The sequence below is a fragment of the Vanessa cardui genome, chromosome 8, assembly GCF_905220365.1.
Source record: "Vanessa cardui chromosome 8, ilVanCard2.1, whole genome shotgun sequence".
In the NCBI taxonomy this organism is placed as follows: domain Eukaryota; kingdom Metazoa; phylum Arthropoda; class Insecta; order Lepidoptera; family Nymphalidae; genus Vanessa; species Vanessa cardui.
In genome coordinates this window covers 12,702,379-12,728,275 of record NC_061130.1, presented here as the reverse complement: position 1 = coordinate 12,728,275, position 25,897 = coordinate 12,702,379, and the positions used below count along the sequence as shown (strand labels likewise).

The window sequence follows — 25,897 nt, the reverse complement described above, 5'->3', positions numbered from 1 at the left end:
CAATAATTCGTTAGAGGATAAATAATCGAAGTTCTTATATGGACTTTACCAAATCCTCTAAAACTAATCTAAAACGGAAATGACCATAAGTTAAATGACATAATTAATTGATAATACTTTATATTAATTCATTGAGTTATTTAAAACGTTTACATATTAATATCATAACATATAAACAACTATATCCAAGAAACCGGAGGCGTACATTTTCAACTGTATCTCTTACGTATATTTTATTCCTATGACTAAAATTTCGTTTGAACCGATTTCAAATCGACCTCATTTTTCCTCTTCTTGCCCCGAAAGTGCTGCTCTATCTCGGCGAGCGATTTCCCTTTCGTCTCGGGGACCATGAACACAACGAAGAAAAACGCCACCGCGCAGAAACAAGCGTACATCCAAAACGTCCCCGCTGAAGTCAATACGCGCTGAAAGCGACAACACGTGTCAAAAATAAACACATTGATATTTGTAATTATGATATTTTGTTACGCACTACTCTAGTAATAATCAGTAACGAACTATGCATACCAGTAGAGTAAAATCTAGAAACAGAGCTGAAATTTCGCAAAAGTTTTGATGTTGGTAATTTTACAATCTGCTATGTACATAATATATTTGAAAGCGTCAATAGCGCAATAGTTAACGGGGCGCCTCACGACAAAAATTCGCAGAATCGATTATCCGTTTTAGTTATCATAGTATCCACTCCTAACACAAGTCATAAACTCAACAGGTAATTAAGGTGTAAATAGGAATATTAGTCTCTCCTTAATTCACTTGTACTACTGTTCTATAAAAAAATATTTCATGAATTTTAATGCATACAAAATAAACAAATACTTTTTTATTTAGCTGAAATGATTGTTTATAAAAATATCCGTGAATCAAATAAAATGTTATATAAAGTCTTACTGACATAATTATCCGTCTTACCTCCAAAGCATGATAAGATTTGATGACGGTGAACATGGATATGAGGTTGACGGCGCTGGCCATGGCGGACAGCTGCGAGCGGTAATGCGCGGGGAACAGCTCTCCGAGCAGTAGAAACGGGAGGCCTCCGAACCCAAGCGAAAATCCCAGCATGAACACCACCAAGCTGGCTATCGGCAGATACCTTTATAACAAATGTCTAAATTAAAAAAAAATACTGTAAGACTTCTTCATCACTCCCTAAACATCGGAATTGCGATTCAACAGGGAAATGCTGCCAGCATCCTTGCCACCATTCCACGCGATCAGCAATGAGCCTTGATCTTCGCGTTATCCAACAACAACAACAGCCTGTAAATTCCCACTGCTGGGCTAAAGGCCTCCTCTCCCTTTGAGGATAAGGTTTGGAACATATTCCACCACTCTGTTCCAATGCGAGTTGGTGGAATGGACATGTGGCAGAATTTCTATGAAATTTGTCACATACAGGTTTCCTCACGATGTTTTCCTTCACCGCTGAGCACGATATGAATTATAAAGACAAATTAAGCACATTAATCAGCGGTGCTTGCCTGGGTTTGAACCCGCAGTCATCGGTTAAGATGCGCGCGTTCTTACCACTGGGCCATCTCGACTCGTCGCGTTATCCATTCGTATGTAATTAGTTTCAACAAAAATAAAAGTCGACCTTAACGTAAAAAGCATCATAAATTAAGTTAAGGAAAGTTACATAAAATAAGTACAAATTCGATGTTAAATCATATCGTTACGAGAGAAGGACAATTTATGTAAAACCTGCAACACTATTGTGCTAACTTCGTATACTCGTATCGCTTCAAATGTTAAAAACCGACTTAGGTACAGTGGATACGATGTCTTGACGCGCGTATCCTTTGCATGTTATAATTACTGCAGTTCATGTCGCTTGTCACGTTCTAATATTTTACGATTGGCTGATGTGAATTTCGTGTTTGTTCTTACAGATTTATCTTAATATGAAACTGTGAAAGGCGATGGATGAAAAGCATGTATTTACCTAAGATGATATCGGTCGAATCTAAATACTGCACCATCCGTGATATGACAATTAAAAAGTGCTTGAAAAAGCCTACTCTATAAAAGAATATTTTGATTCTTAAAATATACTCGTAAAAGATAAATTGAATCAAGTTTTCGTGACAGAAAAGTTCAAAGAAAATTAATTACTATCTATCTAGTAGTATCTGATAATAATCTACCTACACAGTGTCTACTCACTACCTATAAAGTGTACCTACAAAAAAAAAACACCAAACATCATGAATAAATAACAACATTAAAAAACTAAAAAAATTAAAAAAACTTTGAAAAATGTTTTAGTTTCCCTATATATGTAAAGTAACCATATTATAGTTATATTTCGACTCAGTACTCATATGATAATAAAATATTGAAGTATTAAATAATTATTGTACATTTTATATAAAACAGAAATAGGTATTTTTTTCAATGCGTTACTACCGTTTTCGAGCCAAATTACTATTTTCATTTATTTTGTTAATATTTTATTTTTCAAAGATATATTATATATAAAGGCAATAAAAATAAAAGCATTCAAGTTTCGTACGCCTACCTTTTATATAATGCAATTGTTTATGGCGAATAAAGTATAAAAAAATAGCATTCGCTATATAAGCAAATTTTTGCTATACTTTTATAAACTGCAGTTTCCCAGTTGCAATTATTTCTTGCAATCATATTAAAATCAAATAAAATAATAAGTCCGTATTATTTGTTTCATGTAAAGAGTTACTATCCCATTGATATAGAGCTCTACTATTGTTATAGTTTAAATTCCCACGAGAGGTACAATAGTGCGGCACTCTTGCGAAGGGATGCTCGCACTTGTTGGCTTAAATATATAAATGTAACATTACTCATTATGTTTAAATGTATAATTTCTAGAGCTCCGCGGTCCTAAACACAAATATATAACGTGTTTTATTTAGATAGTAAATAAATAAATAAATAAGTATGAGACAACATCACATACCTTACTTTGATCCCAACGTAAGTAGCTAAAGCACTCATGTTATGAAAAATCAAAAGTAACGGCGGTACCACTAAACACCAGACCCAAGACAATATAGAAAATTAATGATAATCTACATCGACTCGACCGGGAATCGAACCCGGGACCTCGGAGTAGCTTACCCATGAAAACCAGTACACACCACTCGACCACGGAGGTCGTCAATATATATAGATAGTCTTATCAACTTATTAGATGACATTGGAACCTTTAATTAATTCGTAGGTTTATTTAAAATGTTATTGCCCATTTTATGTATAATTAATATTGAACATTTTTTTATTAATTGCGCGTGTTTAGTTGTTTGTATTTTTTTTTCGACCCGCACATTTTTTAAATGAACATTATCAATTGGTAGAAGTATTAAGTGTTTACAAAAGTATGTCAATAATTATATATATATATATATATAATACTCTTTATTGCACTGAGAAATTTTACATCGTAGTTTTATACATGAAATTTTTGTTTACAATGGCGGGCTTATTTCTAAAAGAAATTTCTTCCAGCGAACCCACAGCTGTGAGAGATAGTGTTATATAGCAGGTATAAATAGTGCAACATTAGATACTCTTAGTAATATTATATAAAAGAACCATAATTAATATTAAAATAATTATGATTAAATTTAAACATATTCTACCTAGAAATAAGCAAATACCAAGTCCACTTTTTTATTTTTAATACAATCTTGTGCCTTATTTATCAATGTATTATAAAAACATATTCTAATTTTATATGTCTGCCGTCTTTATTAGCCAGTCACGCTAAGACCTCTTGTAGTTATTGATGTGTACTATTGTACGACGATAACAATGTAGCGCATCTCATTAAATACCTATATTGAATTTGCTAAAAAAATTCAATTTAAATATAAATTCGATTAATTTAGGTTTTAACCACAAATCTTAATATTATTAGCAAGGAGGTAAAGGTATTGAGGTATTGTTTTTTGATAAACTCATAAAATACTTTGCTACTTAAATTCAATCACTTAAGAATCATGGAAAATATATCCAATTAACACCTTAATAAGTGTCGACGTAACATTTATAATATGATCGTCTATAAGAAAAAAATAGTAAAGAAATATATATTTGTCTAAGCCCAACCGAGCTTTGCCTAAATTTTAAAATAAATTTCGCCTGAAAACATTTCGAAGACGTGCCGGCAAAAATATCTTAAGGCTTAAGAGATTCAGAACCGCAACCCTATTTTTAATTAAATTATAAATTTGGATTACAATTTGATTTTATTAAAATACTAATAACACTGAAAGTAACTGAATTTCTTAGTCAATTACGCAGGACGTGCAGACAAATCTTTTTCTAATTTTATGACCGAAGTATTATTATCGGGTGAATGAAACAAAGGAAATTCTTCCATTTCATTTATCATTTAATTTTTATTATGAGATTTATCATTGCTCGCCGAGATAGCCCAGTAGTTAGGAACGATAATTACGGGTTGAAAATCCAGGTACGCACCACCAATTTTAATGTGCTTAATTTGTGTTTCTAATTCATCTTTTGCTCCGCGATGAACAAAACGCCGTAAGAAAAACATGTGGCTAATTTCAATGAAATTCTGTCACATGTGTATCTTTTGCATTGGAACAGCGTATTGCAATAAGCTCTAAGCCTTCTACTCAAAAGGGAGGCTTCTTAGTCCCAGTGGTGAAATATACTTTACTGGTGCTAAACTTATATTTAACGAGGAACACACGACACATACAACAACAGCCTGTAAATTCCCACTGCTGGGCTAAAGGTCTCCTCTCCCTTTGAGGGGAAGGTTTGGAACATATTTGGAACCCGCAATCATCGGTTAAGATGCACGCGTTCTAACCACTGGGCCATCTCGACTCTATTCTGCTGATGCTAAACTTATATTTACCAAGGAACAAATATCACTAAAATGTAAGTAAACATTCCACTGCATACGAATTTCGGCAAAATGATGATTCACTTAGGTGTTTTGTTTGTATATACATAATTATATACGCATTATTTAAAGCACATGTCAATATGTGCTAACCATGGGTCAATATGTGCTAACCATGGGTCAACATTCAATTAGAGTTCCTTAAACTATTTAAAAATGTAAAAAAAACCTATTGTCCGCACATACAAAGAATTGAATTTGATTTAACAAGTGTATGGCGATGAATAAAGTAAATCATTTGAAAGAAAACTCTAATGGTCGCCACAAACGTGAAACTTGAGTTAGAACCATTTCGAATTGTTTATTTTTCACATGTCCATCGTGTCATTGCACGGAGCTGTGTTTTAGAGTGCAATTTTAATATAAAACAAAACAATTGTATGTGTTTTATATATATTTCATGTAAATTGAATAAAGTTAAAAATATTATCCTTTCATATTTTACTTTTAAAAAAAATGTACAAAATATTCATGCATCTGTTTGAAAAAAAAAAAACTATAACAATATAACTGAAATCCCAACACAGGCTTCATTAAAAATAGTGCTATTATTTTAACAAACAATATTGAGTCTTGGTGATATTATTACCAACCGACGCGAAATCTTCCTCAGACGGATATAAACTGAGTAATACCTTTTTTACCATGAAGTTTTCCTACTTTTGCATAAATACGTACATATATCAAGAGTCGAGATGGCCCAGTGGTTATAACGCGTGCATCTTAACCGATGATTGCGGGTTCAAACCCAGGCAAGCACCGCTGTTTCATGTGCTTAATTTGTCTTTATAATTCATCTCGTGCTCAGCGGTAAAGGAAAACATCGTGAGGAAACCTGCATGTGACGAATTTCATAGAAAGTCTGCCACATGTGTATATACCAACCCGCATTGGAACAGCGTAGTGGAATATGTTCGAAAAACCTTCTCCTCAAAGGGAGAGGAGGCCTTTAGCCCAGCAGTGGGAATTTACAGGTTGTTGTTGTACATATTATGTACCTAATATAGCGATAAGAGGAATAAGTTAAACAGTCGCACCGACTCACCCCAGGTAAGAGTTGTGCTCGAATTCAAAGTAGAAGGCGGCGCCCATGGCGAGCATGGCGGCGCACATGGCGGCGGCCGACAGCAGCAGCAGCGGCCGCCGCCCCGCGCGGTCCACCAGCGCCGTGCTCGCGCCGTTGCTGAGCAGCTGCACGGCGCCCACTACGATCGTCGCCGTCATCGCGTCCAGCTTGCTTCCTGCGCGTACAACCGGATTGCCAGACTACCCGACTATACTTACACAGTATAAAACGATGAAAACGATGGGGAAGTATTATATTTAATTGAATAATTGCGCTAATTTCCTTCGGGATTTTTATTCCAAATTTCGCTACTGTGTAGTGTGCCCGTGCCTGTGTGTGCTTATGTGTTACATATACATGAATAATGGATGTGTTTAAGCTAGTGTACTTGCTTTCGGACTAAGGTATTTTTTCCTCGCAAGTAATTTGGAACTATTCGACTAGACTCAGTATGACAATATTTTTATTATATTTATGTTGCACGGCGCCCACTACGATCGTTGCCGTCATCACGTCCAGCTTGCTTCCTGCGCGTACAACCAGATTGCCAGACTACCCGACTATACTTACACAGTATAAAACGATGTCGCTCATCGCTGTCTGTCCCTTTTTTTTCTCGCTGGAAAAACGCGTTACGCGCTTCCCCCACGTGCTGGAAGGTGGGGGGGGGGTGTGGGACTCCCCGGTTCCCTGGACGCCGAGTGCGCCCAGATCCACCGGGTTTACCCACTAAAAAACCAGCGGTACCCTCTCCGTCTTTCGGCGGGCGTCACGATCGCTTACGCATGCTACCGTGACACCGCTATCTGTCCCTATGTAAGCTAAGAACCTTAAAATTTTGCTGCGGTTTTTTTTTTCAAAAGATAGATTTCATGGGGTTGGATTGTTTCCAGGGGAAGATTTATACCTATAAGACATGTACAGTATAGTATACATGAATTATTTTAGAAGTTTTTACATTGCAAAAGCTGACTGAATCCTACGAGATTAGATGAGAGAACAAATTTATGTCGAACTTTATACACCTCATAAAGGTCTTCAGTAAAGTCCACGATTTTAGACGTTCTGAAAACATTCTGTAGTTTATTTAGTAGCAGCATTGCACCCGTGCGACGCCGGAGCGGGTGGCTAGTTTGAATATAAAAACAAACGTGTCTCACAAACTTACGATACCAGTTTTCAAAGGCTACAAAAGTAAGAGATAAATCACTATCAACGAACCAATTAGACTCGTTAGAACCAAAATGAAAAGCTTGTCAAAGTACAATACTAACGAATTAAGAAGTACATTTGATGTTCTCGTGCAGTACTACACACGAGAGCAGGCGAAGTCATGAATATTACTTACGTTACTCGGTTGTATAATTAAATTAAATAAATCAACGCGACGCCAGAGCCCGCGCGTCATTATTATCATTACACGTTAAACGCTTAATTACGTTATTAGTGCGCCTTGAAACACATATCGGGGAAGTATTATATTTAATTGAATAATTGCGCTAATTTCCTTCGGGATTTTTATTCCAAATTTCGCTACTGTGTAGAGTGCCCGTGCCTGTGTGTGCTTATGTGTTACATATACATGAATAATGGATGTGTTTAAGCTAGTGTACTTGCTTTCGGACTAAGGTATTTTTTCCTCGCAAGTAATTTGGAACTATTCGACTAGACTCAGTATGACAATATTTTTATTATATTTATGTTCATTAAGTCGTAATTTATAGATACTTAAATAATAATTCCTTTACTTTATAAAAGACGCCAAATCGCAGTAAGGCTAAAATATAACATTAAAAAGAAGAAATTACTAAACAACTTTCTCAGCAAATAGATGAAAATAAAAATAATTATGTGTATATTATTATCATAAAAATATACTTTTTGAATTAAAAAAAGAACTATATTACAGAAACTATAGCAATAAAAAAAAGTCTCATCAATAATCGTTCGCTACCAAAGATTTTTTTTTAAGATTTAAGTTCAAAACCATAAATATCTTAAATATACAAGTAGGAGAAAAACAGCTTATTTTTTATCAGAACTCATCGTAGTCCTGTCGTATGATACAATTGTCCTTACCAGCGGTTTGGAATATTTCGACGGTGAAGAAGATGACAGCGTCGATACCGCTGAACTGTTGGAAGAAGAGCAACGCAAATCCCACAACGAGGGGCTTGATGACCGCCGAAGAAAAGAATACTTCGCGTGTAAACAGACTTTTGGGCTCTTCTACTTTTTCATTGTGCCTGCAAGAATTAAAAATAATTAAAATACCATAATCAGCTCAATAAATATAATAACCTAATGATGTGACAGTTAAATTTCCGATAAGACATAGCAGACAAGGCAAGTTAATTAATTTAATACCAAGATTACTTAGAAATAGAGCAGTATAAATTTATTTCAAAATAAAAAATATTTTTTAAAAAACTTCAGAATAGTAAATGATCAAGAACGATCTAAGATCCGTCTGCCACAAATTATTTCTGCCAACAATAAGAGCTACCGCGCACTGGTGATTTTTGTCACGGGGACTTAAAAGTGTTTGTCATTGTCACGTCACCTTTCCAAAGTGGAGTGCGCTCATTAATAGAAATAGGGCAAAAAATTTTCGAAATCGAAGTCGTCATTTGCCTCTATGGATTTCGAAGAGACGGTCGTTCTCCGTGAACTCGTGAGACTCGGCAGAAAAAGAAAGCGAAGAGAATACTGGGCACTAATTTCTTCCCACGCTTTAATTTTCACGTGAATATCTGAATACTCTTTCAACTTTTTATCATAAAGAGCTGGTCTCTTTTCCACTTCTTCTATTAGAACATCATTATCAATATCGTCTTCACGAAGGTTTACGTTTTGAGTAGACGGTAAAGCCATTTTGCGCGCGCCAAAGTCGGCAGTCAAAATTCATGCGTGCATTGCTATGAAAAAACGTAAAGACGCTGACAGTTTCGTCACAGGATTGTTCGCCGGTCGGCGTAAACAAATGTCACCCAATTGTCACGTCGTAACATGCGCGCAACTCCATATATATTCACGGACTTAACAAGAGTGACGAAACAGTCACCATGACCAAAATCACCAGTGTGCGCTAGCTCTAACACATCGCTAATAAATTGGTACAAATATTTAAGATTTCCGAAAGTAATATTTTACTCGGATTTTTTTTTAATTTGTTTCAATTTTTTTAGTCAATAATATTTATAATACAATAAAGACTATTTCATCTTTAGAATCATTATTTTTGTAAGATTTTTAAATGTATGTATGTAGACCTACGAAACGTTCGGAGTGACGTTAGATTCCATAGAAAAACTAATAATAATAAAGATCATATCATAAAATATGTAACATATATAATAATAGGTATATTACAGCCTTATAAAAATATATAAGGACTTTTTACAAATACTATACTGTTTAAGATTTAAATTCATGTAGTTTATTTTTATTTTTGTGCGACTTTCAGAAAAATAAACAATGAATTAAACTGTTCTCCTACTTTGAATTTATATTTTGTTAAGATTTGTCCAACGATTGTTAAGATTGTCATTGGTGTACGATATTTTACTCCGCTTGGGAATGAATATAATCAAGCAATCAAATAACTAATGTACATTAATTATTCAAACAAAACTCACTCTTGATCGTCCTCTTTGACGGTAGCGATGGCGTGTTGGGAGAGTTGCAACCACTTCACCGCGGCTGTGTTGTCCAGGCCTCTTGAACTCAACCATATTGGAGACTCCGGTAACGGGAGTAGAACAAAAAATAAAGCCGCTACAAGAAATTAAATATAAACTTCATTCATTTTAATCAATATACTGTTAATATCACAAAAAATTGAGATTTGATTATTATTTTTAGATTTTATTAGAGTCGAGATGGCCCAGTGGTTAGAACGCGTGCATCTTAACCGATGTTTGCCAGTTCAAACCCAGGCAAGCACCGCTGTTTCATGTGCTTAATTTGTCTTTAGAATTCATCTCGTGCTCAGCGGTGAAGGAAAACATCGTGAGGAAACCTGCATATGACAAATTTCATAGAAATTCTGCCACACGTGTATTCCACCAACCCGCATTGGAACAGCGTGGTGGAATATGTTCCAAACCTTCTCCTCAAAGGGAGAGGAGGCCTTTAGCCCAGCAGTGGGAATTTACAGGCTGTTGTTTTTGTTGTTGATTATTATTTGTATCTATAGAAGTTTTAAAGTTTTCGAAAGAAGTACCCAATAGTTGGTCACTGAGTAAACGCACACGAGTCAAGAAGTAAGATGTTTGTAACGTGTAAATTATGACCATCACGCACACCGAGATAATAATGTTAGCCCGTTTGTTTTAGTTGTTTTGTTCTACAACTCTGTAATGCGCTCTAAATAAATAATCTAAATAATACACATAAATATAAGTGCGATAACTGTATAAACAGTATTATAATGGCATTGTATATACATTTGATACCGGTGTAAGGGTATTTATAATTAAAAATATATATATCTTCAGACCGCCGAACTGGACGTCAAATATCTTCGAAATTATTATTTCATCAATGTATATTGTATAGCCCAAACAAATGACAATCTCGACAAATAAGGTTATCACTACACTAACTACAAGTGCGAAGGCATTTTTGAAACTTCAAGTCGTCTTGTCTACAAGTGAAAAGAAATTCATTTTTTGCCGAGATAATTATTTTTACTGATCATGATCCTTATGTACATCGATCAGTTACGATGAATATGATTTAAAATATATAGTAATATATAATAAATATGAGACAACATCACATACATTACTCTGATCCCAATGTAAGTAGCTGAAGCACTTGTGTTATAGAAAATCAGAAGCAACGACGGTACCACAAACACCCAGACCCAAGACAACATAGAAAACTAATGATAATCTACATCGACTCAGCCGGGAATCGAACCCAGGACCTAGGAGTGGCGTACCCATGAAAACTGGTGTTCACACCACTCGACCACGGAGGTCGTCATCGTCAATTTGGAAGATAACTAATAAAAATTGTTTAAATACACGAGTATGAAGGTAAAAGTTATTTATGGTTCATTCTACCTTTTCTTCTATTCCTTACAAAATTAAATCTTAGCTAAGTCGTAACGGAAGTCCTATTCTGCTAATGTATAATGCTTACGATAGGTTTCGTCGTCGACCGAACCGCAACGGGACATTTGTATTAGTAGAATAGGAAAATGGCTAAACGACAATAATTACGTTTCGATTCAATAAAGCGACTATTTGTTAGTATATTCATTAGCGGAATTGGCTCCAGGCATTTCTAACAAGATACTTATTTTTATACACATATATTGTTAACGCTAATAAATAAAAATTTTAACAAAAAGAAAAACCGACTTCAAACAAAACACTATTTTAAAACAAATGAATATGCACGAAAAAGTAATAAAAATAATTGCGTATTCAACATATTTTTTAGAGTCTTCCTAAGTTAAGTGAAATGAAAAATATTAGACTACTTAAAAGTCGATTAACGATTATATCATGTAGTTATAATTATTGTTATATTTGGAGCCGGTGTCAGCCACGGTGCCCTTGCCCCAACAATCAAAAGAAAGAAGCGATACGAGCCTCTTGATTGATTCAGTATATTATTGTGTAAAAGGTAATTTGTAAAAAACATATTTGTTAAAGTATTCTCGTATTGTTTTTTGATAGATATACTGTAGGGTTTTATTGGCTGACACCGACTCCAAATATAACAATAATTATAACTACATGATATAATCGTTAATCGACTTTTAAGTAGTCTAATATTTTTCATTTCACTTAACTTAGGAAGACTCTAAAAAATATGTTGAATACGCAATTATTTTTATTACTTTTTCGTGCATATTCATTTGTTTTAAAATAGTGTTTTGTTTGAAGTCGGTTTTTCTTTTTGTTAAAATTTTTATTTATTTTTTGATTTTAAGTGAAGCTGATGTTGACTAACTATTTTTTTTTAATATGGATAGATTAAGCGTTCCGTTTATATGAGTCAGAAACTACTTCGAGGACAATTTCAAAGGAAACTTGCGAATAAAGCATCGCTCGAAAGAGCTGTAATCGAACTCAGCAAAAAAACTTTGAAAAAGACCAACTTTATTTCGTACATCATATGACATCACATCACATACACAAAATTTGATTAAAGATAGTAAGAAATTCTGCCCCATATCGCACCCTAACTGCGAGCCGTATCGGCGTTCCATCACTACATAGTATAAAACAAAGTCGCTTTCTCTGTCCCTATATCTTTAAATCTACGCAATGGATTTTGATGCGGTTTTTTTTAAAAGATAGTGTGATTCAAGGGGAAGGTTTGTGTATATAATACATGAACAATATAGTAAAGAAACACTGATAATTTTAGAAGTTTGCGATGTGATGTCGTAAATAAACAAATTCTGTAGTATATTTAGTATCAGTATTGCACCCGTGCGAAGCCGGGGTGGGTAGCTAGTTGAATAAAATATTCGACTATGATAATTACATAAACATAACCACATTACGGAAGGTGACTCAAATATCCAAATAACTGATTCGACTGAAAGATTCGACTGAGTATCGCTAACGTGCTCCTCAGAATTGTTCCGTTCCCTTCAGTTCCGTTACTTTGTCATGGATCCTGTGCTCAGAACCTTACCAAACTTTCACCAAATTACCCTTGAAGTATATATTTTATAATAAAAAAAGAATTATCAAAATTCATTAACGTGATTTTCAGTTATTCACCTATTTGTCGCGCATATACATAATGCAAATTTAAGACTTATGTCGTTTTCATATGGATACCATCATCGGAAAAAAATAAAAAAAAAATGGGACCCCACGGGAAGCACTACCTTTCAAACAAAAAAAAAATTATCAAAATCGGTCCACCCAGTGAAAAGTTATGAGGTAACAAACATAAAAAAAAAAAAAAAAAAAAAAAAAAAAAAAAAAAAAAAAAAAAATACAGACGAATTGATAACCTCCTCCTTTTGGAAGTCGGTTGAAAAGCCACAAGCGTCATTATGTCGCAAATTGGCGTAAAGCAAATTATAGTAAAGTTGCTTATTAAAGTGTTAACTATACTATTTGATATGTATTTACCTGTATGTAGTAACTGATTGTATTAATAAATAAAACTATGACAGATTGTTCACATATTACGTTTCCATTAGGAATGTAGTTATACGTTTTTGACGACCTCCGTGGTCGAGTGGTGTGTACACCGGTTTTCAAGGGTACGCCACTCCGAGGTCCCGGGTTCGATTCCCGGCCGAGTCGATATAGATTATCATTAGTTTTCTATGTTGTCTTGGGTCTGGGTGTTTGTGGTACCTTCGTTACTTCTGATTTTCCATAACACAAATGCTTTAGCTACTTACATTGGGATCAGAGTAATGTATGTGATGTTGTCTCATATTTATTATTATAAGTCACGAATTTAACTGAACCAAATAACGTTATTATCTAAATTTAAAACACTAATTTATCAAGTAAATATTAAAAACAATTGCAACTTGTTAAATGCTATATTTACCGCAGAACAAGGCGGAGAGGAACGACAGATATCTCCATGACAACCAGTTACCGGCCAAGTAAGAGATTAGAATGCCCAGTGACATGGACAGCGTCGGCAAAGATCCCAGCCTTCCACGGATTTCAGGATCACAGCACTCGCTTACCTTACAACAAGACATTAAGTCATTTCTTGATTCACACACACATACTTACATCTTGTATTATCTACTTCACATATTCGAATGTGTTGTTATTCCTACACATAATATATCATAATACAAAATACAACCCATATAATCTCTCATATATTAGAAAATCTTTGTTATATACAACAAAAAATATTAACTAGAAATATATACAGTTGCGTATATTTCTAATAATAAATTATGTTAGTAAAACTTATAGAAACAGCTTTTAAATACTTATATTTTAATTGCGATATATTAAATTAATTATAACTTGCTATAAACAAATGTGTTTTGTATTACACTGAGCAATTATGATTGAATATAGACTTCCTTATATGAAACAATGTTGAACTGTTAACTATACCGACATCTGCTTTAGATCTATCACCTACGTAAATATTATTCAAGTACTAGAAATAAATTTAATAAATTAAAATAAGGAATTACACAAACAGATCACACGTGGCTGAGACTAATTAAAACATTAAAGAAGTTTGAGGCAAATGTAAATTTAAATTAAATATAGTAAACATATGTATATTGAATCAATTTTTAATGCTTTAATTTGTTTGATATTCGATATCGCATCGAGTAAAATTGACCTATAAGAATGAACCAGCGAGAATCATTCTCTTATTATAAAAAAAAAAAAACAGTTTTGCTGTAATTTGGTTCGAATTATCAACTTCCCACTGCCTGTCATTAACGGACACATTCATCTACTCTTTAGGTAGTTATTTTTAAATAGCTACGTCCAAGGTAATCAAAATTTAATATGATGTTCATTATTGTACTACGCACGCCGTTTGAAGTCGACATAACTTTTTGTTATCAAAATATTAAAGTCGTAAAAACAATGAAATCTCCATTGACTTCATCCTTCTAAAAACACGGAAATAGTATCTAATCGAATTATAATAACTTAAGGAAAAAGATATTGTTTTTTAAGCAATACAATAGGAGAAGGTTACAACCAATACTGTATCGTTTTCTATGGTAAAACAAATCTATGCATGTAAAAATAACGGTGCATGTGCACTGAAATGTTTGGCAGCTTATTTGAAACTGTTCGAAATTATTCAAAAAATCAACAACATTTAGACAATACATTTATTTTTCAAACAACATAAAAGAGACATTTTTTTGCCGTCACAAAAATTTTATTTGATAACTTTTGTGACGACTAAAAATTGTTCACTTTGTAAAAAGAATATTACATATCAATCTCAACTGCTGTTAAAAATACTATAATACATATGTACATCCGTGCACATCTATTATTGTCAGCTGTGCATCCTTTTGCAACAAATGTTTTATCAAGATATGAAACATAATTGTGTGTAAACTATTTATTTGTTATTACGTGGATGTTTAATTTATATCATCAACCATCATGGACACACTTGCATTCAATACCTTTTGGTTTATTTCTGTATTGTCAAGTGTATTTTTTGTATTAAATTAACTTTTAGCTGAATTCAAGTCTCAATATAACAATAAAGGGGGCTCCGTTCATATATTGCATAAGCGTTTATGTTTCTTTTGTAATAAGCGTCAACACCAATTGTAGTTCAGGAAAGGTTCCCTCAGTCAATGATATATGTATATACGCGTTTGTAACTACGTGTAACTATTTTGTAGCTTGTGATATGATCGGGTTTGCTAAATGTTTATCGTTAAAGTCTAAGTCTCTAAGCCTTAATAATCCTCCATTATTTTCATTTAATTATTAATCTAGACTAACTAGCTAAGTACAATGTTATATCGATCGATAATCTAAATTTTATTTTACTATAGTTAAGACTACAACCTATTAATACGTACGTCAGCGTTAAGATTACTTAAAAATTCTACACACTTTGATTAACATATTGAAAAACTGTTGTAAATAATATACTCACATATACTTGTGCTGGCGCTAAAGCGAATCCGACGCAAAGGCCTGACATGATACGACCCAGCAACACGAGCGGAAAGTTAGGTGCAAATCCGAGGATTAGCCAACTGGCAGCCCAAAGTGGTGCAGTCAGTTGCAAAGTTCGTTTTCTGCCCGCACGTTGCATTAATGGCCCGGAACACATACTGCCCAGAAAGGCTCCTAATGGTGGTATCGCACCTGTAGAATAACAAAATATCATAGTCAAATAGACTAATTACGTATGAAAGCATCATATTCAATTACGCTGATTCTCACATCCTACGCTTTGATAGTCGAACACGTCGTTTTCAATGACACTCGTATTGAAATTTGTGTTTCGTTTTATTCGCTAATATATTTGAAATTTCAATGGAATTTATAATAGCATCATAAAATACAAATACATTAAAAAAATCTGTGATTTGAATTCACGTGACTTGTCATATTAAACTATGAACAAAGATCCATATGCTTACCAATCCATGATTTTTGTTCGCTATGCTGAATCAGATCTGGATCCAAATTTTCTATCGAAGGTATAGCGGAAGCTGAATATCCTCGGACCAGGCCAATAATAAGGAAAGCGAGTGAAGCGCCGAAGGTGAGCCATAACTGAAATAATTTAGAAATAAGCACCGGTTGTTACGTCACAGGATATCTCCAAGAAAATCCCACACGCCTGCATCCTCAATCTTTTTATTTAGACTTTATTTCTAGACAGTGATCAACGATTGCCTATTCGAGTAACACTCGAGGAGTCGGTACTTTTATAAAATATATTTTATTTAACTTATACTATTAGGCAAAATGTGTAAGTCAAATATACCACTGTACTTTAAACTACAATTTGCCAACGATTGAGTTGAAATTTTGTGCAAACTTTTGGTGATAAATGCGGACTGTTGAAATCTGATAATCACTTAACAAGAATACTCGGACTAACGAGGTTTATTATAAATTAAGTTTTACCTGAATATGGCTCTAGCTTAATATAATCAAGTATTAACGTTTCAATTGGTACCTACTGCAAAATTCCCTTTTTTTTTTTTTTGAAGGTTAAATATTAATAGCTGTTGTGACTTTTATTTAAAGAAAAACATAACATATTTCGACTGACAAACAGCTCATCTGCTTTTAAAGGGGCACTACTGTTATCTTACATTATCAAAACCCAAGAAAATGTTCTCTTAATATTCTTTTAAATTATGATCTCAAAATCTTCTTATATTCACATATCTGACATTTAAATAAGGTATCTAAATTTATTTAAATTATGATTATTTTACTTACTACAACTTAATGTTATTAATTCTTATTTTAATAAATAATATTTATAGAGAGAGTATTGTAAGATCTTTTTCGTGTACAGTCTATTTCCTACGAGTGGGAGGTCTCCTTTTCTTTTTGAGAAGGCCTGTTCCTTTGCCTGGCTTTGAACTTGGAATGATAAGTTAGATTGTTGATTTTTCCTAAAACCTATCACATGAAATAGATGAAATTATCTACTTCCACAAAATAGTCAGTCATAAATGTGAAATAAATTCCCGGTTGATTCCGATTCTAAGATTACACTAAAGACACTTCAACTGATGGACATCAATGTTATCAATCAAATTTAAGACGGAAATAGGAATGTAAACAATTGACAGTTACCGAAGGAAAATGATCGTAATAAATCGATATTTTTTATAAAGCTATTTTGATATTTTGAAAATATTATTAATTATTTGATTTCTATTTCAATCCAGATAGTATTCCTTTAATATTGGCATTTAAAAAATCTGTTTTAGCCATCAGTTCCGTCTAGGAAACCGATGTCAAAACCTAAGCATTACATTAAAATTGCTTAATTGAAGAGTCAGCGAAGCGCCGAAGGTCGTTTCTGTCAACAAAGAACGTTTCTTCACCCGGATTGAATTAACCAAGTACTAATTTGTAATTGATAAAATGTGAACTCAATCACCGTGGCATAATTAAAGTATCGTATCATAGTGAAAAACCTTTTTTTTTACCAGCTCGAAGACTTTTGTATATACTATAACAACAACAAGTTGCCCGCGGTTTCGCTCGCGTTTTAGTGTATTGGTCATGCTGGCAAAAAAAGTGCCTAAAAGTGCCTATGGTCTTTTCATCGAGTTTAGGTTTGCTTCATGCCAATGAAAGAGTAACAGACAGACAGAGTTACTTTCACATTTATAATATTAATACAGAAATTTAGATTGTTATTATTATTAATATGTAAATATCATTTTTAGGCAAAACATCGAAGACTCGATCGGGTCAATAAATATTTCAATGATTGAAATCTATCGTCTTCGATGATATGATTACTGACTAACTACGGCAATTCATCTGGTATGGTACGACCGAAGCGTGACGATGTTTTCATAGGAGTTTTTATAATGTGCAACATTGATTTCAATTATGACATGACGTAACGTTATTACGTTACATGTTGAGTTGTAGCTCTGAGGCTAATTCGTAGGCCTTGATGACAAAAGGCATAACGCTATGCAGTCGATTTCTTCTCACTTGTGTGGGTGTTTTTTCTTATGATTTATAATACGTACGCAAAAAAAATATATTAACGCCTTTCTATATTTTTAATTATTTTCCGCCACATATGTATATATTGATTTAATTAATCATCTATCTATTATCTACCCTTAATAATCCCAAAGGTCAGCCAGAATCTCTATGTAAACAGTATTAAGGATCAATATATGAGTATCGTTTACTTTACTTTTGATGACAATTCATCAAAAGTGTAAATGCCCATATCTTTGACAGTGCAGGGACATTTTTCCTTGGCAATAAGATATTCACTGCTGGCTCTATTTACTTTAGCTAATATTACTGTGGATTTTCTGTTCCGGTCTAGGAAACCACGTTAAGTAATTGGTTTCAGCCGCTAGTGCAAACGTGATAAAAATGATTAAAGATAATTATATATCCCGATTTATATGTTACTACTTTTTCTCTTGGTTTTGTCAATTTCAACGTTCACCTTAAAATTATGTGATTTTATTATTAGAAAAATAACTATTTTGCTAATTAAAGCCGATGATCAGCTTCTCAATAACTTTCTACGAGAGGCAAGGCAAGTTCCGATATTTATATATTACCACGTACATACATATTGTAGATGCTTTTTCGTGTGATGTTGACCATGACCAGGTGGTAAACGTGCGTCTTAACAGATTGTGGCAAGTTCAAACCTACCAATTAATTTTTAAGTGCTAAATTTGTGTTTATATATTACATCTCGAGACCACCGCTGAAGAATAACGTCATGAGGAAACCTGCATATATCTAATTTCAACGAAATTTTACCAAAGGTCACCATATCAATATAATGTAGCAATATCGTTCAAGTATCTTGAAATCCGCTCCTCGAAAGAAGAGGAAGCCTCAGCCCAGTAGAGGGACATTTACAGATTATCGCAACGCGAAAACATAACAGTTACGTTAGTCTTCGTAATATTAGTATATATGTTAATAGGTAACATGAAAAATAAATCATCATGATGTATAAATTCTATATCAATTAATAAATATGTTATTACAGTTAAACTAAAATTATGCTCTTATAAAATTAACATAATTCTGTTTGAGTTCAAATAAACTGTAAATTTCGACGGTATTACTGAAAAAATCAATCTGATCAAAAGTTAAATTCTTACTTAAAAACATAATTTGCTTTACAAATTAATGAATATTATTTCTCATTTTAATAACGTTTTTATTAGTTCGTTTGAATTTTTATTACATTTCAAAGAAAAGCCTTGTAACACTCTTACAATTCTCTTGATACCTTAACTGCAAATATATACAAGCTACCCCGCCCCGGCTTCGTACGGATATAATATAGTTAATTGAATATTGAAGGATAAGTATACAAAAATATTTTTTTGGGCTAAAAACTTACGCGGACGTACACGAATCAACAACTGAAATTTCATGTAATTTGTAACGGTTAATTTAAGTAACCCATAGAAGTCGAACTGTTATTAATATTTTTTTTAATATTTCGCATGAACATACAACAATATTTCACGAATAATAATAACACAGTCAATAATGATTTTAAGAAAGACTCAAAGTAACTGTAGGTACATCGCTTTATTCAGCACTATTGTCTAAGTAAATCAAGTCAAACCAAATTCCTTTCTTCAATATATACAAGCATCACACTAACTTTTTTATTATTGAATTAAACATTACCACCGGTTCGGAAAATAAACCTCTAACCTGAGATGAACCGACGAAAGAAACTACGACGTTTTTTCTATATTTTGTGCTTGTTTACATATTTATTTTATTTAATAAAGAAATAGTCAGAAAGCGCTCGTTTTAAGCCTATGGTGTGCTATAAACCATCTAATCATATGTTGTGTATAAAATATTAGACACATTTCCTAAATAGCATCGAAATGTAAAACTATCTCTAACCTAACCTACAATCTGCGGAAACGATATGATTGTTACCTAAAGTTGCTGTTGATTTATATATATGTATACGTATATATAAATATGTTTCAAGGATATATGTTATACTCTCATGTTATTAGCGATAAATTGTTTTTTTAGCATAAACCTATTAAAGTAGAGGCCAATGAGTTCATTGACCTATATTTTAATTTCACATTAAGAATATTATCACTAGCATTATTAACACATTAGGTAGAATTCTATTGAAATTGTTTTGATATAACTTACATCTACATAAGTTACTTATAGGGTAGAATAACTAAATTATGCATGGAATAGCGCGTAACATCACATTGACAAAGAAGGTTTTACATTATGTAATATAGTTTTAAAAGCGTGCAACGTAAAAAACATGTATGGAAATTAATTATAATAAGTTTATTCATTACTTTCTTACATTGGATATACTAAGAATTTTTCACTCCTAATATTAAAAGCCTCCCATTCCGTAACAAACTTCACTTCTGTATACGATGAATTGATATGAACATAAATTTAAATAAACAAAAGAAAAAATGTAAAACAAACGAAATTGGAAAAGTATACATTATTTTAGCTTATGAAATCAGGGCATGGCATTACTTTGTTCACAAGTAGTACATCTCGAAACAGCTTATGATGTTAGCGTAGTCCGGGTGCTATACCGGCGAACACTGCCAAAAATATAACAGTAACGAGAAGACATTGTAAGAATAAAATTACATATTTCTAAAATGGGTAATAAAAAATTATAAATGTTGTTACAATTCTAATCAAAATAATTAATAAACTAATAGCGCTTATTCATTTACCGTTTCTAAGTTTCTGTTAGTTAGAAGATTGTGTGAGTGTAATTGTGTACGCTTGTATAAGTGCAACTACTACAGGCAAGCCAAACGATTCAAAGTGATGCTATTACAGTATACATTCCCTATTCTATGGGGCTTATTTTCAATTGTATAGAAAATAAAATGAAATCATAATAAATTACAAAAAATAAAATAAAAATATGTTGAATATAGGTACACAGAATTGATAAATATATAAAAATATTTATATGTAATATTGTATATTAAAAGAAAATGCAAATGAAGACAAGTGAGAGATTTTAGGTATGTTAATTGTAAGCGCTAAGAATAAGTCATGATACACAATACAAGATTATTGAGACGATAAAGAAACGTGCTAAAATAATTTTACTAGACAATAAAATTGCACGTAATTTTGTCAATGGTCTATTCTTAGAATATTACGAAGCAATTTCCAATAGTAATTTCACTGACCACATTCAGTAATTTCAATGACATCGTATATAATCCGTCTTAAATTAGTCTCCACCATTTTGACTGGACGATTCTGCGAAGTGACAGCTTATGCAAATTAAAGAGTAATAATATATGCCATAATTATTTTCATATGTCTGTTTTTATTGAATACTTTCGTAATCTTTTTTGATTTAAAAATAAAATGATTAATAAAGTAATGTTTCATTATAACATCGAAAATGTTTACACAGGTGATATTTTATTATAATAATTGAAGTGTAATTATAATGTCACGTCTTCGACTGTTGTCAAGACGAGACATTATGTTAAATATTAACAATTATTTAAAAAAAAAAAACTTAACATTCAAATGCAAATAACTACAAAAAGTCTCTCAATAGCAAACAAAGGCAAGTAAATCACGCATCGCATGATCAACGGAAGAAGTCTATCTAGTAAATTCAGTATACGCCGTATCGGGCGACCGACAAAATACCAATTCAATAGCTAAATCGTGGGCCATTCATGTATAGTACACTCGTTATATCTCAGTCTGAATCATGAAGATATTTTGTCCAAGCTATCTATTACTATTACTTATATATATTTTCCTCTTAAATCATAATGTAATCGAGGCGGCATATGCACAGTCAAGTCCATGCAAAACTAACTTAAATGAAATAGCCTTAAATATTTAATCTTAATAGTATATTGAGGCTATAATCATTAATATCGGCTATAAAAACATATTTCATAATATAATACTGGCTAATATATCACCGTGATATTTTAAATACGCATATGATATAATCTATCGAGAGAAATTGTAAGCATGTCCAGCATTTCACAATCTTACGATATTTAAGGAGATTACAATCTATGGGTATTTACAATTTTATAATGACATACATAATGTAATAATAAAACTGCTCAGTGAAAAATATTTACAAAATAGTTTTATTACTTTAACTTTATTCAAGTAAATTGACATTTTTAGTTATGTAATAATATTATTAAGTGAGTGTCATGTATTTTTTTCTGATAATAGGATTTTAATTGAATAATAGAATAATTTATTCATATAGGTACCCGTTTTATGCTCATATTATCCATTTTCCATGCGTATTTTTTCTTGCTCTTTGTAATTCATTGTTAGTTATAAGGATAATATGACATTTAAATATACGAATATATATAAAATCTATAGGTGCAAATATGGATATCTATTTAAAATATCGTAACAACTTATTACGATAAAATCTCTGCTCAATCTGAAGTAGAAGTAGTTGAGAATGGACGTAACATATCAATCACTAAATTATCACTAACAAAAAGATAAAATACTTGAAGGTACTATTTAAAATAGGAAGGCAGACTAACAAGAAAATAGACATGGGTGCTAAAGGAAATATTTAATATGCCTTTAATGTGAAAAGCCAATCGTAATATAAAAAATGCTGTCCCTTGTGCCTGTAATTACCTACTCTCGCTCAGTCACCCTTCCAAACGGATCGCAACCATACTAAAAATTGCTGTTTAAAATAATTTCTGAATAATATATTAATAAAAAGAAAAGATTTATAGATTTAAGATTATTAATAACTTTAATATAAAAGCATATAACGCGTGAGCCAGGTACAGTCCCGTGCATAAATGTAAGTAATAAATTAAACAAGCGTATTGTTTATAATTTCTTCACAATGTGATTTAAAATCTATTGTCATCGATACATACCTAATTGTATATCTCGATGACAAGTTGATAAACAGATTTACTGTAATTGTAAACACGAAATGGAGATATTTGCAATTTTGTGTGATGTTTAAACACTTTTTCCTTGAGTTTCATCAAGAAAAAAATACAATAGTATTTCGAGGCCAGCTCAAATAGCTTTAATTGGGAAATCAACATATTGCTATTATGTCGCTGTGATACTAATGTAATCTCTAACGTGTTGTAAAATAGAAGTTGAAATGCAATGCACAATAACAAAGTCGAGTAAATACATAATACATTTTTCCAAATACAAGTAATAGCACATGCAATTGTTGGAATTTTAAAAATAGAATAACATTTGGTCCGCCAGTTTAGATAGTCAGTACATGGCATAAACACATTTGATTGCAACAGGAAATTGAAATCGTTTTTCTTTTTTATAAAACAAAGCGGGAAATGATTGAATTGAATCTAGAGTACTTTTTTTATTTGTTATATTACTTTATATTATAAGTTTATCTGAAAATAACTTTGTCCAGTTGTATTTTGATTATTGTTACAGTCAAACAATCTAACCAACCTTTTAATTCTGACCACGCACTTTGAAATAAAAAAAACTAAATTAATATTAGCAAACAAGACACCTGCGGTAAGCGTTTACCACTACGCGTAGAATAAACCCAAATATTAAATATTCTTCAGATCACCAATGCGCCACAGGTACCTTGGGAACTAATAACACATACTGGAATGTTTTTTATTTTCAATATAATCTCAATATACTTAATGTTTATATTGTACGTACTTAAAAAATATTTTAATAACAAAACACTTTAGTTAAGCTGAGCTTAAAACTTTCTTTTAATGCAATTTTCTTAATAAAGATAAAGTGTATCTAAAAATATACAATGATTGATATTATTTAACACTTGAATCTATTTTAACGAATTAAATGATGAACGTGACATTTTTACAGATAGAAGTAGAACAATTAAAACTTCAATTCATGTTTAGTATCGACTAGTGTCCAATTAAAACCGGAAAATTGCTAAAACTATTCATTCCCACGTCTCAGTCAAAGCTTTCTACATTAAAATTAATTTTAGTTAAAGCGTTTAGTTAAAGATTGTACAGATTAGAAAAAAATATGAGAATGTTCATCTAGTATGATTACGCTTTAAAAATAACAATTACTAAAATTTGATCTTCAATGCGATTCTGTGAAAATTCACTCCGTATCTCACTCGAGAATTGTTGACAGTCAAGTGACGGTGATACAGCATTATCATACGCGTACTTATAATTCTTATTGTCAATGTTGCATATCAAATCTTGACATTTTAATATCGATTTCTGTGATAGTACGTACAGAATAACCCTACTGAGCATGGATGGGATTTAGAATTTGTAAAAAAACCAGAACACTTAAAATGAAGACATTAAATTTATAATAAGTAAAGAAATAATTCGTCGCACATTTTAAATTCAATTGTATATATATGAATTTAACTTTCCTTTTTATAGCGTATATATGTAGGTACCTACCTATTATATTATATCCTATATATAGATCTTTTACGGATAATATTCTCAATTCTAAAACTCAAACTATTATATTTCGATAAAAAGCAACCTATTATAGGTGCTTTTCCAAAACGTGATCTGTCTGTTTTAAATTTGATTGTTCTGGTGCGATTAAGTAAGAAACAATCCAAGCAAATTTTACATTTTTAATATTAGTAAGATGTAAGATTTGTATAATATATATATAATTGCACCTACTCTACTTACTACTTTGACGTAAAAAATTTTAAAAAAATGTGAAAAAGTTCAAACAATCGCGCTAATTTTAACCACAAACGATATCATTAATTTGTTCCACATTCTTAGTATTTTCTAAGAGTTGATAAGAACATAATAAATAATGTTACCTCACATTTTTTTAATATCGTACTTAAAAATAACTTACTTCATAAAAAATATTTTATTAAAAGATAAAAAATAATTACAGTAACGACGTTGAATGTTATTATTTAAACGATTTCTGTTAAACACAAACGTTTCCTGAGAACAAAATGACAATTCAATCTGTATATGTTTATTTAAATTATGGTACGTCGATTATTATAAATAAAATTAGACGACATATTTACATATATAAAAAATAAAATGTATAATGTTTAGTTACATTACAGTGCTGAATTCTAAAATCAATATTTTACTCATATTTCATATGTAATTTGGTAGCATATAAGATAAAATGTACATTACAAATAACATACCTGTTTTAAAAATGCCTCTGGTATTTTAGTCATCTCGAAAAAGTGAGTCAAGCGTCTCACTTGAAACACGACGTTATTCTAAGATAAAAAAATATATAAGAGTCGATATTAGTTCGAGTACGTCTTCCTAGACACGCGACAACAGTCCTTGGCACTACGTAGAGAATTTGCGAATAAAAATTAAATGGAGCAGGCGAGAGACCGGTGCCTCTTGACCGCCGGCTATGAATGCACCCGCTACGACTTCTTACGATCTGTTTTGATTAGAGATCACAATCGAATAAAAAAAATCCGCGTTTGCACAGCGGTCATGTGAGATTGTACTTTACCGCTAATGCGATAAATGACGTCGAACGACAAGGACCAGAACAAATCATTTAAATGACAAAATAATATGACACCTAGGCGTGAATTACATGACGACCTAACGGAGTTACTGAAATTACTTGTATTGAAATGTAATTGTTTATGATAACACAGCGAAATAAGGTCTAGGATAATAAGTTTTACATAAC

At 32.2% G+C, this 25,897-nt stretch overlaps 1 protein-coding gene across 1 annotated transcript; it reads right to left on the bottom strand.

Annotated features, from left to right (window-relative positions):
- Positions 1-92: 92 nt before the first annotated feature.
- Positions 93-25,648, bottom strand: LOC124532159 (facilitated trehalose transporter Tret1-like). The gene is made up of 9 exons (XM_047106883.1): positions 25,383-25,648; positions 16,126-16,261; positions 15,633-15,847; positions 13,563-13,707; positions 9,656-9,794; positions 8,097-8,263; positions 5,997-6,192; positions 937-1,120; positions 93-428 (listed from the first exon to the last, which is right to left on the bottom strand). The coding sequence occupies exons 1-9, from the start codon at positions 25,413-25,415 to the stop codon at positions 246-248; spliced, it is 1,398 nt and encodes a 465-aa protein (XP_046962839.1). The 5' UTR covers positions 25,416-25,648; the 3' UTR covers positions 93-245.
- Between the last annotated feature and the right edge of the window lie 249 nt (positions 25,649-25,897).

Excerpts from the sequence above, each read along its gene's own strand:
- LOC124532159 (XM_047106883.1), bottom strand. The coding sequence starts at position 25,415 with ATGACTAAAATACCAGAGGCATTTTTAAAACAG. Across the intron at positions 9,795-13,562 it reads CCTCTCCGCCTTGTTCTGCG|CGGCTTTATTTTTTGTTCTA; the intron begins GTAAATATAGCA and ends AATTTCTTGTAG. Across the intron at positions 1,121-5,996 it reads GAGCACAACTCTTACCTGGG|GTATCTGCCGATAGCCAGCT; the intron begins GTGAGTCGGTGC and ends TTTGTTATAAAG.